Genomic DNA, 18,063 nt, shown 5'->3' on the forward strand with positions numbered 1-18,063 from the left:
AACAGTTATTTCTTTGATTATTTGGTTCATATATATTTTAATATATTCTTCTGTTTCTATTTATTCCCACATTCATTATATCTAGGGGCATGATTCCTTCTGTTAGAATGCTATAGCCCCTGAAATATAATAATAATAATAATAATAATAATAATAATAATAGAATGATGATAATAATAATAATAGAATGATTGAGATTAATTAAATGCTTTTACAGCTCTTATTGCAAATATCAGTGATGAGCCTTTGCTCTCAAATTTAAACAAAGGCTTAATGCCATAATGATTGTAAGCATGTATGTTGTTATAACTAAATATCATACTTCCCCCAAAGGGTCTAAGAGATAAACATGACAGTGATAATAGCCTGGATTTTGTAAAATCATATCACCACATCCAGGATATTCATAAGATAGAATTGATCTCATGGACTCTGCATTCCTGGTTGATCAGATATTTCCTAAATTGAATGGTATTGGAATAATATGTTTGCTACTAATTCTTTTTGTGTCATAATAGGTTACCATACCCTCTGAACCAAGAGCTGGGACCTCAGAGTGGCTCTTAAAACCAAGAGTTGGAGCTTCAATATAACTGCCCAACATTTGTATTTTAAAATATTAAAAGAGGGGAGATGTGGGAAGCCATTCTTACTTAGCAGAATCAGACTAGGTTGAGCCATGTGATGCAGAGGCCTGGTTTCTAGGAACTACCAGGAAGCATGTGGCGCTGTGTGGGAGTGGTTCCCTGTCTCCTTCTGGAATCTTCTCCCTAAGAGGGGGAATCATCCCTAACTCCACCCTATCCTGTCCATCAGAGAAGAAGCTCCTCCCGTTCCTTGCCTCCTTTACCTGTTTGTTATAAATAAAAGAGTTGGGTGACTCCACGTTGTAAGAGGCCAGAGCTCGTATGGCTGGACCTGTCATGCCCCCTCTCTCATAAAAAGAGTATTGGCTATTATATGTGTATTGAGTAGATAAGTTTTTGGGTAATAGAAAAACCACCAACATCCTCCTCTGGCAGTTAACCCTTTTCTCTTCCATGCGGGGATGTGGCAGAGAGGACCCCCACAGGATGATATGCACCAAGAACTATGGCTCAGTTAAAAATGAAGAAAGTTCACATACAGTATGGTGAAAATGGTGAAGTCATTTTTATTTCAGTACTTTGACAAAATATCCCGTAAAATTCAAAACTTCTACCATTATACAAAAATAGGTCTCTACAAGTGATATCTTCTGTCTTCATCACCAGTAGCAAATATATTAGGCAGAAACATGTAATTTCAGTCACCTTTAAGAAAAGTGCAGGGCACCGCAAGCTACACATTCAGTAGTATCATATTGGCAAAAGTTTAATCTTTTCACCCATTTGATAAGTACACAAGGTTTATAATTTAATCAATTAAATTAGCATTCCACAAATATACATGTAATTGTGATAAGTGTGCATGAATACATACACAATGCTTATATATACAAATTCCAGTTTATTTTCATGTGCAAGGGATCTGTATATAATCATAAGCTATATTTATATTGGTCCCATAGAGTATTCACATTACAAAAGCACAAAAGAATAACTGATTTACAAAAGGGAATTTGTTTAAAATCACTTCAACTTTTGATGTTTCATAGGATTATCGTCTCATGCCACTATAAAATGGAGTAGTTGGACCTGTATGAGAAAAACAAGACATTTTGCATGATTTTAAATATGACTGCTATCTATACCAGCTAATTTATGCAGAACAAAGAGATTCCTCTTAATCTTCATTAGAACAAATGCCCTTTTGTCCTTAAAGGTCTTATTCATAGTTCAACTGGCTTTTATAGAGATTTTGACTATATTTAAAGGTCACTGGGCTGGGGTTGTAGCTCAGTGGTAGAACGCTTGACTAGCATGTGTGACACATTGGGTTCAATTCTCAGCACCTCTTATAAATAAAAATAAAGGTCCACTGACAGCTAAGAAAATATTAAAAAGAAAATAAAAGTCACCAAGAGTGGTTCTATAGCCAGGAAGCAAGACTTCTACTAAGCTGCTCTATAAAGTACTCTAAAGGTTGAAGTTCTATGCCTTGTACATCCTGAAAAATATTTTGGTCCTAAAATTCTGGGTCTTGTGAAATTCTGGATGCTCAAAACAAAACAAACCTTTAACCAATAAACAAACCTCAACTATGATAATAAGAGTTTCATAGTACTACAAGTTGCTTGTGTTAAACACATGACTTCTTGAGTGAAGAGAAAACTACTAAACTCAAAATAATCTGATATTAGTCCAGTTTGTGGGAGTAGCAGGAAAAAAAAGAATCATTAGGGGCTGGGGATGTAGCTCAGTTGGTAGAGTGCTTGCCTGGCATGCATAAGGCCCTGGGTTCAATCCCCAGCACCACACACACACACACACACAAAATCATTAATAAAAGTTAAAAAAAAAAAACCTATAAAAGTGGACTGAATATAATCACTTAATGATTCAAAATATTTGGATCAGAAGTAAACTGAAGGGAGATAGGGAAAAGGGGTTTTCTCATAATGAACAGAGAATCTACTTCTGTTATAAAGTATGATATTTGGGTGTACTTTTTCCATAATGTACCAGTGCTGGGGACTCGAACCCCGGCCTCCAGCATGGGAGGCAGGCACTCTTCGTGATGGGCTATATCGCCAGCACTGGGTGTATTTTTGAGGAAAGTAAAATATCATTCTTATAAAGTCTAAAGTCTTTTAAATGGGATTTTTTTTTGATCACTCATAAAAGCACCATGTAGTAGGGATAATGGTTGCATTAAGTGCTTAATCCTCCTCCCCATCTCATATCTGCCTGTCTCACCACTTTCTACCACGTATTACTTAGGCACGTGTTCTCCAGTAGACTGTAGTCTCAGAGCACCTTGCACATTAGTCCTCATCATGTATTTTGTATGAGCAACGTACTGAATGCAGGTTGTAGGGAATTATTTTGAGGTGAGTGGGATCTGAGGTGGTAAATCATGTCTTGAATTCTCTAAAGTCAATCACTCTGCTGGTTACACAGTTTAAGCTTTAGCTAACTTGGTAAGTGCACTAGGTTTTATTACTCTCAACAATAAGGGTTAAGGAGTTTCAAAATGAGGGGAACTGTGAGTCTAGCACCATGGCACTACCAGTAAGTGGTTAAACTTAAAGCACCTGAATATACAGTTCCGAGTCTTCTTTGTAGTGCTTCCAGTCGAGTAATATAATCTGTCAGGGCTCTATCAGGATCATAACTCTGGAGGTGAGAATATACTATAGAACCACGATTTAAATCGGCTGGAATGCCTAGGGACCTAAAGATCAAAAGCAGTATGTACATGAGCCAAATTACCCAGAAACAATGCGACCAAATTACCCACCTGCCTCTTCCCCCATCCACCAAAGGCAGGCCACTTACACACTATCTAATCTATATCCACCATGCTTCTAAGTGTGGGATGAGAAATAAATAGGTCTTCAATAAATTCAAAGAAGCTAAGTCTTCATGAGAATGCCAAGTATAAAACCTGTCAGTTTCTCAGTAAATGTTGGGTATGTAAAAAGGCATGTGTCATGTACTGTAACATTTTCTTTAATGGTCAGTGACTTTTATTGATTTTAGTCCATACTTTCTCCAATGTCTAACCATGGCATATATTAAGTAACATTTGATCAACTCTTTCCTTTAACCTTAGAAACCATTTACAAATTTAAAAACTAGCTTTGATTCTGGGCCACAGGTTACACAAATAGAAACTAAAGATGTTCAGCTATTGCAATGCAAAGAAATCCAAGTCCTATCAGTGTCCATCTTTCTCTGTTAAATATTACTACATTTACTCCAGGCATGGTTGACCAAATTCTTACCTATTTTGAAAAGGTAAAGGAGACCTGGGATAATCCAGATCTGGTCTGGAGCGGTATGCTGTGTGTCTTGGTTCTCCACATAGTTCTGGTCCACCAGAAGGATAAAATGGGTCATTCTTTTCAGTACCTTAATGTAACCCAAGATGTATCATTGTAAAGAAAAGAAAACAAAACCAAAACAAAAAAACAAGCCCTTTAAAGTTTCTACAAAACATGTAAGGGTTCAAAAGACTAGTGTACTATACCATCCTATGTCTTATTTACAATCATTTTCAATTATTCTTGCTAAAGGAGAGAAGAGTACAAATAAAACTTGAGCTTTCAATGTTCTACTTATGTTTGAATGTGAGTATTTCTGATATCTGAATTATGCTTCAAAGAAAAACTACTGAATTAGAGTGTTTTATTTTTAGAAGAGCTCATCTTAGTTATAATTAGATGTGAAGTGTTTCTGAATGTGTGTCATTTGGGGAAAAGAAGATATGGATAAAAATATTAGACTAATGTAACCAAATCTGTTAACACTCCACTCTCCTGACTTATTGCAAAAAGAATTGCAATCAAGATTTGCTAATTTTTAGTATGACACAGAACTCATGATAAAATTTTCAGCTTTTTCAGTGCAAGCATTTATATTTCAAAATACTTTCATGGAAATTTCCCTTTTCTCTGCTGCTCAGTTGCTGGTAAATTATCTACAGGTAAGTTCTCTGTACTTTGTGCTCTCCAGCTTTTGACCTCATCCTTATGTCCAAACTGTTCAAGCCTTAATTTTTTTCTACTTCATTCTAGGTGCAGAAAGAAGGAATTTTAACTGTTATCATTTTTATACAACATAGTAGTAAACTCAAATAAGATTTGAGTATTGTTGGATTGTGAAAACTTCAAACCATGACTTCTGTATGACTAACAGCAATCCTGTCTTAAACCAGAGCCTTAAGTGCAATTATAAGGAGAATGGGCTTGGTGACTAGACAGTCAGTTTGGTTCTGGCTACACTACTGACCCACTGGGTAGTACTGGGTAACCTGGGGCAAATGCCATGTGTTTTCCATTGCTCAATTTTTCATCTGTAAAGGGAGAATAATAGTAATTGTGGCTATATAGAATTGGGAGACTACATTAAAAAAGCAGGGTCAGTTCTCCATAAAAATTAGTAATTGTTACTCTCTTTAAAACAATGAGGTCCCTAGTCTTGTTAGTTATAAGGGCTTTATCTTTGGGAAACTGGCTCCAGAATTTGTTATTTGGAAGATATTACACTTTTAGTAATTTTGGAGGGTTGTAAATGTAAAAAATGTTATTTTGACTTTACCTGGAGTTAGTTCAAAGTCATCCCTGTTAATATTGGTGGAACCAGAATCTGTAACTTGATGCCACCGTCGAATCAAAATTTTCATTCTAAAAAAGATTCCAAGAAAAAAATATCACAGCACATCTATAAAGATCATAAATATACACCTACAAAAATCATTTAAATATGAATAAGGATCAGATTTTCAATATAATCACAATTTCCTAATCCAAATCTATGCAAATACCCCTGGTTGATGGCAAAATCAACTGGCACAGAAGAACAGGGCTGTAAGCTCCCCTTGCCCCATTTCCAAGGGGAAGCAGAGGTCTCTGGTATTGCCAGCATCAGGTTCTAGCTTTAGGGATTAATGGGACATGAGGAGATGAAGGGAAAAAGTAGATAAGAAAAAAATAGCCAAGCAAAGAAAGGGTAAAAAGTAATGAAAAGAGCGAAAAAAAAAAAAAAATAGAGGATGAAAGGCAGGTGAGAGGAATAGGACAAAAGGACCCTTAAGGGGGAACTGGGAAGGCTGGAGGATGGGTGAGGACTTGTGACCAGGAACAAAAAATAATGCTGGCTTAAAATGAATTGGGGGTGTTAGTGTCACCAAATAGCTGCACAGAGTTGCTGCATGGCCCATTCTGGCTCACAGAGCTTTTTGGAGTGCCAGTTTTGATTTCTTAATTCCAATGTGTTTCAAGACTTGATTTTAGGAGAGTCAAAATACAATGAACATTAAAGTGTCTCCCCAAATTCTTCCAATCGAAATTACTAGCTAAGTCCTGTGACCTCCCATTGAGTGTCTCCTAAGTTCTGGGCATATGGCCCTTCCCCAACAGAAAGACCAGCTGTCTTTGGATTTTAGGCAGGAATGATGTCTTTTTCATCAATGTAGCTCCAGTTACTCACCCATGGTTTGCCAGACACAAGGTGATGATGGAAATGAGAAGTGAGAAAGGCAGAACTGAAGTGTGAGACTACAATGAGGAGAAAAGGCAGGCAGGGATGAAGGCAAACAGTAAGGTCACATCTGAGCTCTTTTAGAGAGCCAGCATGGGTGCAATCTGAGAGACAAGACTGACTGTCCTTACTGGGTTTATAACTCTCCCTGTCTCATTTTTCTCATTTGTGAACTGAAATTTGGAACTAGATAAACTCAGTTTCCAGTTAAACAAACAAACAGAACTCCTATTTTTCAGGGAAAATAGAAAAAGCAAAATTCCTTGAAGAAGTATCAGATGTGACTTGACAAACAGAAGTTTAAGAAACAAAATTCCTGAGATAGCTCAGCTGGTAGAGTGCTTGCCTCGCAAGCACAAGGACCTGAGTTCGATCCCCAGTACCGCAGACTGAATCAGAAACAAAATTCCTTTGGGACTCTGTTGAGTTTTAGAGAAATAAAAAGGAGGGGAAGACTAGGTGTCTCATCTACTAGCTAGATCAGAGGACAGCTGTGATCTAGGACTACAAGGTAGTTTTGACCACCTACAGAATGAATGCCAAAATTTCTAGCTTGTAACTACTAGGAAAAGAGTGACAAAAGCACTAGCAGAAGCCAGTGCCCCAAAGGCCAATTGTGGACCTGAATGCAGAGTTAGACCAGGGCTCTCCAGAGTTGGGCACCAAAATAGGTTATTTTAGTAGCAAAGAGGACAGATGTATGCCAGCCTGAGGGGTGATTTTTCAAAACATTTTTTTCCTTTTTATGATCTAAGTAAGTATAAGCTAGTTCATGGGTCTATTCAAATTAAAAAAAAAAGACAACTGCAGTGGATGTGCCAGCTTGAGTCAGCAGCTGCATGTATCTGAGAAGGCCCTTTCCAAAGGGTTGATTTACACAGTACAGAATAAAGAATCCCTGCTAAAAGGATGTAAACCCAGAGAGAAAGTTACGTTTTAGGGATGGCAAAGAAATACTACACAAACTTTTTTTTCTCCTCCCCATGTTACTGGGGATTAAATCCAGACCTGCTCTACCATTAAGCTATATCCCCAGTCCTTTTAATTTTGATGCAGGGTCTCACTAGGTTGCTGAGACTGGCCTCAAACTTCCAATGATCCTGTCTCAGCCTTCTGAATAGCTAGGATTATAGGACAAATATCCCTTTAGAGGGTCTATGAATAAAATCCATTTTCTTTCAAGAACTTTACCGTGAAATTGCAATAGATACTCTGACAACTGAACGAAATCTGAGGTAACCCTTCGGGCGGTTGATCAACTCCTGGTTGGTGAATGCTGGCAGACCCCCCATCTGGGCAAGCAGCGCTATGGTGGCTTCTTCACATTTCTTGAAGCCACCCAACATCAGCAGCAGGTATTTCTTCTGATAAATGAGAGCTTTTCGAAAACTTTCTGCCTTCAAGTATTTGCAATATATTCTCTACATTCAAAGAAGGGAAGAACATAAAGTCATTATTAAGAAGTCATTCAAATTGTTCTCTAGGGGAAGATTATTACCTAGTTTAAAAAAAAAAAGCAGTAGCAGAATGGCAGGTACTATTTTTAGCTTCATCAGCAAAGTTGAAGGTTAATGGAACTTTAACCATTATACTTTGCTACATTTTAGTCAATGACATGTAAATACTAATCTTTAGTTATGCTTTTAGTTTGAGTTTTAGCCCCTGTTCATGATATTATTGTAAATATTTTTGTCATTCTATTATCATTTGAGTTTCCTTATGAATAGAGCTATATTTTTCATCTGAGAATTTTTAAAGTTGCATAGAGCTATTTTATTGTTATGGTCACTCATCTATTTAGTTTTTTAAATAAGCTAATTTTTCTGTCACTGTATGAGCTGTATGAGTCATAAATTTATGTTGACTCCATAATCAGAATAAATATTCCCAATACTTCTCTTTCTTTTTGTTTTGGATTTTACATTAAGTGATCATGGTAGTTCTACTACAATATTCATTCCTAGACATTAGAAAGGCTACTAAGAGTGCTTTGCATCTTAGGACACGATGTTCTTACATTGACAGTAGTAGTATGTTTGTGAGGAGTTGAAAAGAAAACAATTACTATTTGTCTAGAAAGTGTGGGAGAGAGGACAACCAGCTCTGGATGTTGATACTGTAACAGTTAATAGAGCTTAATCTGGTCCCAGTACTGGGCATGCCTCTTCACAAACCTCCTGTGACCTGCTAGAGACCTTGCAATCACAAAAGACTAAATAGGCACAAAGAGACAGCCTGAGTGCCACTACATTTCTTTAGTCTGTTCAAGTAAGGGCAAAGAGATGAAATAAGGCAAAAACAGAGGACCCTCTTTAGAAGGAAGGTGTCACCTACCTTTAGATAGGCAACCTCAGAATCAGGGCTCAGATTCTGTAAAGTGTCGTTTCTTAGTTCAGCTTTTAATTTATATATTTCAGCTTCTGCTCTTTCCAAGGCTTTCTGAAGAATTGACTTTTCTCTGTTCCACGCGTCTTTTTCAGAAGCAATAATGGCTTCAATATTGCCACCAACACAGAACGAAAACCTAGAAGACTGCAGAGACAAAGCTACTTATGTAATTTCTCCCCCTTTTTGGTGGCCCAGAGGCACTCTACCACTCAGTTATATTCCTATTATATTTTGTTTTGATTCAGGGTCTAAGTTGCTGAGGTTGGCCTCAAACTTGCAATCCTCCTCCCTTCAGTCTCTGAGTTACTGGCATTTAGGTGTGTGCCACTGTGCCCAACTCCTTACATAAAGAACACATCTCTGAAGAAAAATCTAATTAACGATAGTAAAGGAAATCCCCATCATGGATACCTAGTCTTAGTTTTCCATCCTCAAAGTCAATCTCAGTTGACATTAAAGATTATTTATCTACTAACTCCAAGTATATGTTTTTTTTTGCCAAGTAGATTATCTTTACCCCTAAAAGTCCTTGGTGAAAGTTTACCAGATCTAACAGAACTTTAACTAAAAATGTTGAGAGACTTAAGAGATGGACATGTGGGTCCAAATGTGGAGCCCATACTAGAGAAGTGGAGATAAAAGAAAAAAGTCAGCCAGTATGAAGAAGTACGTGGTTTCCTATGGAAGCCATACAGAGGTGTTATAATCCATTTCACAGTACACTTGGTCTTACTGTTCTTCCTATCTTTATACTGAGTCATTATAGAAATTAGCAATCTATTTTGTAGGATTTTTTTTAAATGGAAAAATTTAAATTCCAAGTGGTTTATCAAACTAAAATACAAAATTTCAAAGCATCTTCCATGTGAGTCATAAACATAGTAACCGGTAAATAATAAAGAGAATAGTGAGGATTCATATTTGAGCATTTCTCTACATATGTCTGCTGACAGTCGATACATGTATCTGTCTTTGGAGATTCACAGACATAAACTGGATTATGATTTCAGGTCAGTTTTCTCATGTACATGGCTGCATGTAGAGATTCTGTATATATAACCCAGAGCCTGGTACAGAGAAGGCTCCCCCCACAAAATAATAGCTATTACTATTACTGTCATCATATAAAATTTTCCACAGACAATCCTACACATCAGATACCTGACACTTTTACATTCAGGGTTCAGAACCAAAATTGGATAGCAGAAACTGTAACTTGGCACTACTTTTGAAAATGACGTACATAATCTCCACCAGTTCCTGTGTGCTGACAGCGTCTCATTTGCTCTTCTAACTTCATAATCACGTATCTCAAACCATTCTTTTCTTCAGTCAATTGGCTGATGTATCCTGTCAGCTCAGTATTTTGTCTGAGTAATTGTTCGCTCAGTGCACCAGTAAAAGAACCTGGCGATACTAAGCGAGGCTGGAAAAATAAAATGGTAATAAGGTCATGCAAGCACAAATGTACGTGAAAGTGTGACTAGGCACTGAGAATAACAGATTTCATGGACTGTTGCTTGATTAAATCAAAGAAATTTAGCAAGCAAGAAAAAAATCTAGGGAAGAACTTAGTAGAAGGAAAGGCACATATAAAACCTCAAAGGCTTATGCAAGAGTATGTTGCTTTTAGGGAGCTATAAGTTGCTTGGTAAGGTTAGAGGGGCTGCTTCATTTATGAACAATAGATGTAAATGAGCGAGAGTCTTCATGAGTCATGAAAGACTTTAGGCAGGAGCTTGCCATGAACAAAACTGATGTGTTAGGAAAATTCCTTTGGTAGCAGTGTGTAAAGTAAACTAGGGTAGACAAAATATCCTAGTGTCAGGTAAACCCCTCAGGTGAAAAATACTGAAAGCCTGAGTCAAGAGTCAAAAAGCAAAGGGCACATGGGATAGATATTTAGGAGGCAGAAGGCATAGGACTTAGTGACTGCTTAGATGTGTAGGTCAAGGGTGAAGGAAAACAGTATATGGTGACTTTCGGCTTTATAAACTGGGTGATATCATGACCAAGAAGGGGCTCTGGGGCATGAAGGAGAATGGGAAGATGATGTTCAGTTTGGAATGTGCCTGGGAATTTCCTAAGAGGTCACTATGGGCTATATTTCCTAAAGAAAATATGTAAATTGATTAAATGGACCTGTGGTTCAGGTCAAAGTCTATTATGGAACTGCTGTCTACTAGACAATAATCTCCATGAGGGCAAGATTTCCATCAAATTTGTTCATTACTAGTAAAGTACATGGCACACAGTAGGTGTTCAATAGAAAATATGTGATCAATCAGTAAGTCTAGTGTGTGCTTGGGCTATGAGAATGAAGAGACCTTCATAGATAAAAACATGAAAAATAACGGAAGAGGAAAACATGAAAGTAACTGATAAAGAAGTAGATGAAAGAGTACTGACATAAAAGGCAAGGAAAGAGAAGGGTTTAAGAAGACAGAAGAGGCTGAAAATGTAAAATTCTACAAAGTCAAGGAAAGAAAGTGAGGAGATTTACCAGAATACTCACTCGTGAAGACACTGGTGGGATTCTGCAGGTGATTTTATGGATTGGAGAGGGTATACCCCAGACTGCTCTTTCAAGAAGCTTGGTCTCTTAATAAGAGGCCAATGTAAGTAGGCAAACATATTTAAAATTTAATAAAAAATCAATCTGCAATGCTTATAGAATATACTGTCAGTTTCAAATGATTCATCATTTCTATTAAATCTTTGCTCTCTACATTTTATGAAGAGTTTTAATTAAAAGTCTTACCTCTTCACTTAGGCGGCCAGGTAATTTCCGTAGTTTGAAAATAATTCTATCAATAGTTTCCTCAATCCAAATGAAAGCTTCATGATCTGCTGTTTCAAACTGTAGTCTTTAAGGAAAGTACAGAGTCAAAACATACTTCAGGGATGGTTACTAACACAAACATCAAGATTAGGGGATACTTTGCTTCACTATCACTTGTTCCTTGTGCTAAGTGTTCTCTTTTCTTGGGTTAAGTGTTAGATATTTTCAGGTGTATGAGTTACTTATTTATTTTTAAAGAATAACATTTCGTAACGTAAACATGCATGATCTTTAAAACTTTAATTCCCCACTCTTGGCTATCTACTCGTAAGGGACAGAGTCTATCTAGCTTGTCTAAATGCCATTTCTGAAGATTAGGCAGAAGAGTCTAACCTGTTAGAGGTTTTCTGGGCTAGATGCCGCAGTTTAAAGGTCACACATTGAAGTTTTTGTCCGATCATTTGTAATTCATGGTTATAACCAGTTTCTCCTCCATTCATTTCAATGAATTGAGGGTAGTTTGATTCTTTTGTTTCTCCTATTTTTTGTTGAAGAACCCAATTTCTAGTTCGATCGTTGGTTAAACTCCAAATGCTTGGTTGGCAATTCTGGACAGAAAAACAAAATAATAATTATAAACATACATTGTTTCATATTCTTTCTTAAAAGGTAGCACAATTATTGTTTGTATTCTGAATAAAGTTCTATAGAATTCATTTTGAATGATTTGCACTTAAATATTTAAATACTTTAATCAATAGCTAAAGTTTTTGCTCAAAGGGCTGTGGAGCTCCTTAAAATATATTTAAAAAGAAACAAAGTGCCAATTTACCTCGTTAAGGTTCTGATAGAGAATTCGCCTACTTTCTCGATTTTCTTCTCGTGATAGTTCTTGTTTCTGGAATTCCTGCAAGATTCCTTGTAGTCGTTTTCTTTCAAGGTCTAATTTATACACTTGATGCCTCTTCTCCTCCAGCTGCTGCTGAAGGTCTTCTATTTTGGAATGTAGCTCATGAATTTTTTTCTGCCCCTCAGTGTTGGCATTTTGTTCTCTTTCCATCATTTTCCTGTGAACCTGCCTGTCTTTTTCTATTTGCTGTCTTATTTGCAAAGAATCCAGTTTATATTTTTCAGTTTCGTTCAACAATTCTACTATACGATTATGCTTTTTGGCCAGCTGTTTCTGTAGCTCTATAAGTAGGTGGTTAGAGGGCAAGGCTGACCAAGGCTGCTCACTATCACCCTTGATTTGGAGCTGTACACGCAATTCTCGTTCTCTATCTAGAGAACTACTCATTTCTTGAATTCGAACTTTCTCAGAGTCAAGAAGTACTTGAAGCTCTAAGTTTCGGCACTGTTCTTCCGATAACTGGGCATCATACAGCATTTTTTGTGATTCTATTTTCTGCTGTGATTCATTTAATAGTTGTTTCTGCTGTTCCAAAAGCAGGTTTAGTTGAATATTCCTCTGTTTTTGATCCTCAAGTGAAAATTTCAAGTCCTTATGAGAGAAAAATCAAATTTAATAACATTATTAAAAATACTTTGTAAGTACATGACTATGCCTTTATTAATATTTAATTGGTAAAATTTGGTAATAGAAGATGAAACTTTTATTCAGTTTATTAAATTTTCAGTGGTTAGAGAAGAATTATTTGGACAGCCAACTGATTTTCAACATGGTATATAAACAAAAGGTAGGCAAATTAGCCAGCACTATAGAAAATACTTAAATACTACATACAGAAGAACTTAAAAACAAATACCCAGAGTTCCTGAATAGATGAAGCTCATTAGAAGAGCATTTAAGCAAATGAGAATTAAGATCCAATTAAATATATGAAATAAATCAAAATAGCGGGAAACAACCAATCTCTCCATAACAACTCTGAATGCTCCCAACTCATTCTATGAAATCAATATCACCCTGATACCAAAACCAAATAAGGGCACATCAAGGAATGAAAACTACAGACCAATATCCTGATGAACACAGATGCAAAAATCCTTCATAAAATATTAGCAATCCAAATTCAAAAATACATGAAGAAGATTATACACCATAACTAAGTTGGTTTTATCTTGGGGATGCAAGGTTGGCTTACTAAATGTAAATCAATAAGTGTAATTCATCACATAAACAGAATTAAGGACAAAAGCCACATGATCATTTCAATAGATGCAGAAAAAAATTCAGTACCCATTCATATAAAAATACTGAAGAAACTAGGGATTAGAAGGAATTTACCTCAGTCTCGTAAAGGCTATACGTGACAAACCCAAAGCCAACATCATAATGAATGGGGAAACCTGAAAGCATTTCCTTTAAAGTGAGGAGTAAGACAACAATGTCCACTCTTACCATTCCAATTCAATTTGGTGCTTAAAATTGTAGCCAGAGCAATTGGACAAGAGAAGAAAATTAAAGGAACACAAAAAGAAAAAAAAAAAAAAAAGTCAAATTATTTCTGATGACAAGATCCTATACTTAAAAGATCCAAATACTCCACCAGAAGACTTCTAGAACTGACAAATTCAGCAAAGTAGCAGGAAACAAAATTAACATACAAAAATCAATAGCTTTCCTATGCATCAGTAACGAATCTATTGAGAAATAAACCAGGAAAACAATTCCATTCACAATAACTTTGGAAACAAACAAACAACAACACAAAACCTGGGAATAAATCTAACCAAGAAGGTGAAAGAGTCAGACAATGAAAATTATAGAACACTGGGGAAAAAAAGCTGAAGACCTTAGAAAATGGAAAGACCTTCCATGTTTTTGGTTAGGCTGAATTAATATGACCATATTACCAAAAGCACTCTATAGATTCAATATGATCCTCATCAAAATATCAATTACATTCTTAACAGAATAAGACAAAATGGCCTAAAGTTCAAATGGAAGAATAAAAGATCAGAATAGCTAAAGCAATTCTGAGAAATAAGAAAAATGCTAGAAGCATCATTATACCTGATCTCAAATTATACTGTAGAGCAATAGTAACAACGTGGTACTGGCATTGAATACACACAAAGACCAATGGAACAGGATAGAAGACACAGAGATAAATCCACATAGTTAAAGTCATTTGATCCTCAACAAAGATGCCAAAAACATATGCTGGGAGAAAAGTCAGCCTTTTAAACAAACAGTGCTGGGAAAACTGGATATTCAATATGCAAAAGAATGAAACTAGATCCCAATCTTTCTCCTAGCACAAAATCAACTTAAAAGTAGATCAAGGGCCTAAGACTTAGACCAGAAACACTGCCAACTGTTAGAAGAAAACACAGGGTCAACACTCCAACATACTGGCATAGGCACTGGCTTCTTTATGATTACATTCCTAAGGCTCAAGAAATAAAGGCAAGAATCAGTAAGTGGAATGGCATTAAATTAAAAAGGCTCTGCACAGCAAAGGAAATAAGACTGTGAAGAGACAGCCTACAGAATGGAAGAAAAAAATCTTTGCCAGCTACTCTTCTGACAGGTATTAACATCCAAAATATATAAAGAACCCAAATAAACAACACCAGTTTCCTTTGCTGAGAAAAAAAATTTTTAGTTTGAATCTATCCCATTTATTGATTCCTGCTTTTATTTCTTGTGCTTTGGGAGTCATGTTAAAAAGTTTGGTCCTAAGCTGACATGATGAAGATTTGGACCTACTTTTTCTTCTTTTGGGTGCAATGTCTCTGGTCTAATTCTTAGGTCCTTTTTTTTTTTTTTTTTTTTTTGCGGTACTGGGGATCAAACTCAGGGCCTTGTGCTTGCAAGGCAAGCTGAGCTATCTCCCAGCCCTTAATTCCTAGGTCCTTGATTCATTCTGAGTTGAGTTTTGTGCAAGGTAAGAGATAGGGGTTTAGTTTCATTTTGCTGCGTATGGATTTCCAGTTTTCCCAGCACCATTTGTTGAAGAGGCTATCTTTTCTTCATTGTATGTTTTTGGCACCTTTGTTTAGTATGAAATAATTTTATTTATATGGGTTTGTCTCTGTGTCCTCTATTTTATACCATTGGTCTACTGTTATTTTGGTGCCAATACCATGCCATTTTTATTACTATTGCTCTGTAGTATAGTTGAAGGTCTGGTATTGTGATGTCACCTGCTTCACTCTTTCTGCTCAGGATTGCTTTGGCTCTTCTGGGTCTCTTATTCTTCCAAATGAATTTCATGATAGCTTTCTCTATTTCTATGAGGTATGTCATTATAATTTTAATTGGAATTACACTGAATATGTATAAAGCTTTTGGTAAGTATGGCCATTTTGATAACATTAATTCTGCCTATCCAAGAACATGGGAGATCTTTCCATCTTCTAAGGTTTTCTTTGATTTCTTTCTTTAGTGTTCTGTAATTCTCCTTTTGTAGAGGTCTTTCATCTCTTTTGTTACATTGATTCTCAAGTTTTTTTTTTTTTTTTTTTTTTTGCATCTATTGTGAATAGGGTTGTTTTCCTAATTTCTCTTTCAGAGGATTCATCACTTATGAATAAAAATGCATTAGATTTATGAGTGTTGATTTTATATCCTGCTACTTTGCTGAATTCATTTATGAGTTCTGGAAGTTTTCTGATGGAATTTTTTGTGAAGAAAGAGCCTACAGAATGGGAGAAAATCTTTGCTACATGCAATTCAGATAGAGCACTAATCTCTACAACTTATAAAGAACTCAAAAGCTTTACACCAAGAATAAAAATAACCCAATCAATAAATGGGCTAAGGAACTGAGCAGACATTTCACAGAGGCAGATATACAAGCAATCAACAGATATATGAAAAAATGTTCAAAATCTCTAGTAATAAGAGAAATGCAAATCAAAACTACCCTAAGATTTCACCTCACCCCAATTAGAATGTCTATAATCAAGAATATAAGCAACAATAGATGTTGGTGAGGATGTGGGGAAAAAGGTATACTCATAAGTTGCTGGTAGGGTTGCAAATTGGTGCAGACACTCTGGAAAGTAATATGGAGATCCTTAGAAAACCTGGAATGGAACCACCATTTGACCCAGCTACCCTACTCCTCGGTTTATACGCAAAGGACTTCAAATCAGCATATTATAAGTGATGCAGCCACATCAATGTTTATAGCAGCTCAATTCACAATAGCTAGATTGTGGAACCAACCTAGATGCCCTTCAATAAATGAGTGGATAAAGAAACTGTGGTATATATACATAATGGCATATTATTCAGTCATAAAGAAGAATAAAATTATGGCATTTGCAGGTAAATGGATGGAGCTGGAGAATATCATGCTAAGTAAAATAAGCCAATCCCAAAAAACCAAAGGCTGAATGATTTCTCTGATAAGTGGATGATGATATATAATGGAGAGGGGGTAAGGGAAGAATGGAGGAAGGATGGATTGTGTAGAGGGAAATGAGGGGTGGGGAGGAGGTTGGGGGAAGGAAAGATAATGGAATGAGACAGACATCATTACCCTATGTACATGTATGATTACACAAATGGTGGAACTCTACTTCATGTACAACCAGAGAAATGAAAGTTGTACTACATTTGTGTACAATGAATCAAAATATACTTAAAAAAATAAAAAAAACACCAAATAATCCAATTAATAAATGGGAAAATGTTTGGAACAGACATTTAATCTAACGAATAGATGGGAAAATGATCTAATAGATATTTCTTAAAAGAACAAATGCAAACAGCCAGCAAATATATGAAAAAAAAAATGTTCAACATTCTTAGCAATCAGGGAAATACAAAACTACACTGAGATTTATCTCACTCTAGTTACAGCAGCTATCATCAAGAATTCAAATAACAATAATTGTTGTGAGGATATGGGGAAATAGTATACACTGTTGGTGAAACTGAAAATTGGTACAACGACTTTGGAAAGCAGTACAGAGATTCTTCAAAAGACTAAAAATGAAACTATCACATGATACAGCAATCCCACTCCTTGGTATTTATCCAAAGGAACTAAAAGCAGCATTAACTATATGATATATGTATATCAATGTTTATAGTAGTGCAATTTGCAATAGCCAAGTTATAGAACCAGCCTAGATACCCATCAACAAACGAATGGATAAGGAAAATGTGCTATTTACATGTGTAATGAAATTTTACTCAATCATAAAGAAGAATGAAATTATGACATTCGCTGGCAAATGGGTGAAACCAGAGATATCATGCTAAGTGAAATAGGCAAGACTCAGAAAGTCAAGGGTTGAATGTTTTCTCTCATACATGGAAGTCAGAGAGGGAGAGAGAGGAAAAAAAAGGGTAAAAAAGGAATCTCATGAAAATAGATGGAAGATCAGTAGAAGGACATCAAGATGGAGAGAGAAAGGGAGGACACAGAGAAATACTGGGAAATAAAATCTAACAAATTTTGCTGTTCATGTACATATATACCACAACAAATCCCACTTTTACATAAATTATAGTGCACTAATTAAGAAAATAATAGGAGACCAGTAGAGGAAGAGAATCAGGGGAGAGAAGGGGAGAAGAAGGGGAGAAGAAGGGGAGAAAAAGGGGAGAAAAAGGGGAGGTACTTGGGAATGAGACTGATCAAATTATGTTATGCACATGTACAAATGTGGCATAATGAATCCCGCTGTTAATGTGTTACAATGCACTGCCCTCCGCAAAAAAAAAAAAAAAAAAAAAAAAAAGCTTGGTAAGATAATACATTTAATCTTAAAATATTAATCATACATATTTAAATATGAAGCAGGGAACATTTCACCTAATAACAACCTTTAAAAATGTGTTTT

At 36.0% G+C, this 18,063-nt stretch overlaps 1 protein-coding gene and 1 non-coding gene across 9 annotated transcripts in view; one reads left to right on the forward strand and one right to left on the reverse strand.

Moving 5' to 3' along the window:
- Nucleotides 1-1,128: 1,128 nt before the first annotated feature.
- The window catches only part of Akap9 (A-kinase anchoring protein 9), a 125,331-nt gene continuing 108,396 nt past the window's right edge, over nt 1,129-18,063 (reverse strand). For all 8 annotated transcript variants that reach the window (XM_047560053.1, XM_047560050.1, XM_047560049.1 and 5 more), the window contains 10 exons: nt 12,128-12,796; nt 11,689-11,903; nt 11,275-11,380; nt 9,757-9,939; nt 8,460-8,657; nt 7,317-7,546; nt 5,184-5,269; nt 3,869-3,995; nt 3,176-3,315; nt 1,129-1,676 (listed from right to left, as the gene is read on the reverse strand). In XM_047560053.1, the coding sequence (XP_047416009.1) occupies nt 1,639-1,676; nt 3,176-3,315; nt 3,869-3,995; nt 5,184-5,269; nt 7,317-7,546; nt 8,460-8,657; nt 9,757-9,939; nt 11,275-11,380; nt 11,689-11,903; nt 12,128-12,796 (1,992 nt within the window). In that variant the 3' untranslated portion in view covers nt 1,129-1,638. The remainder of the gene's footprint in view (nt 1,677-3,175; nt 3,316-3,868; nt 3,996-5,183; nt 5,270-7,316; nt 7,547-8,459; nt 8,658-9,756; nt 9,940-11,274; nt 11,381-11,688; nt 11,904-12,127; nt 12,797-18,063) is intronic.
- Nucleotides 2,327-2,400, forward strand: Trnaa-ggc (transfer RNA alanine (anticodon GGC)). The gene has a single exon. It is a non-coding gene; the product is annotated as a tRNA-Ala (tRNA).

This window comes from Sciurus carolinensis, chromosome 8 (genome assembly GCF_902686445.1).
Source record: "Sciurus carolinensis chromosome 8, mSciCar1.2, whole genome shotgun sequence".
Taxonomy (NCBI): domain Eukaryota; kingdom Metazoa; phylum Chordata; class Mammalia; order Rodentia; family Sciuridae; genus Sciurus; species Sciurus carolinensis.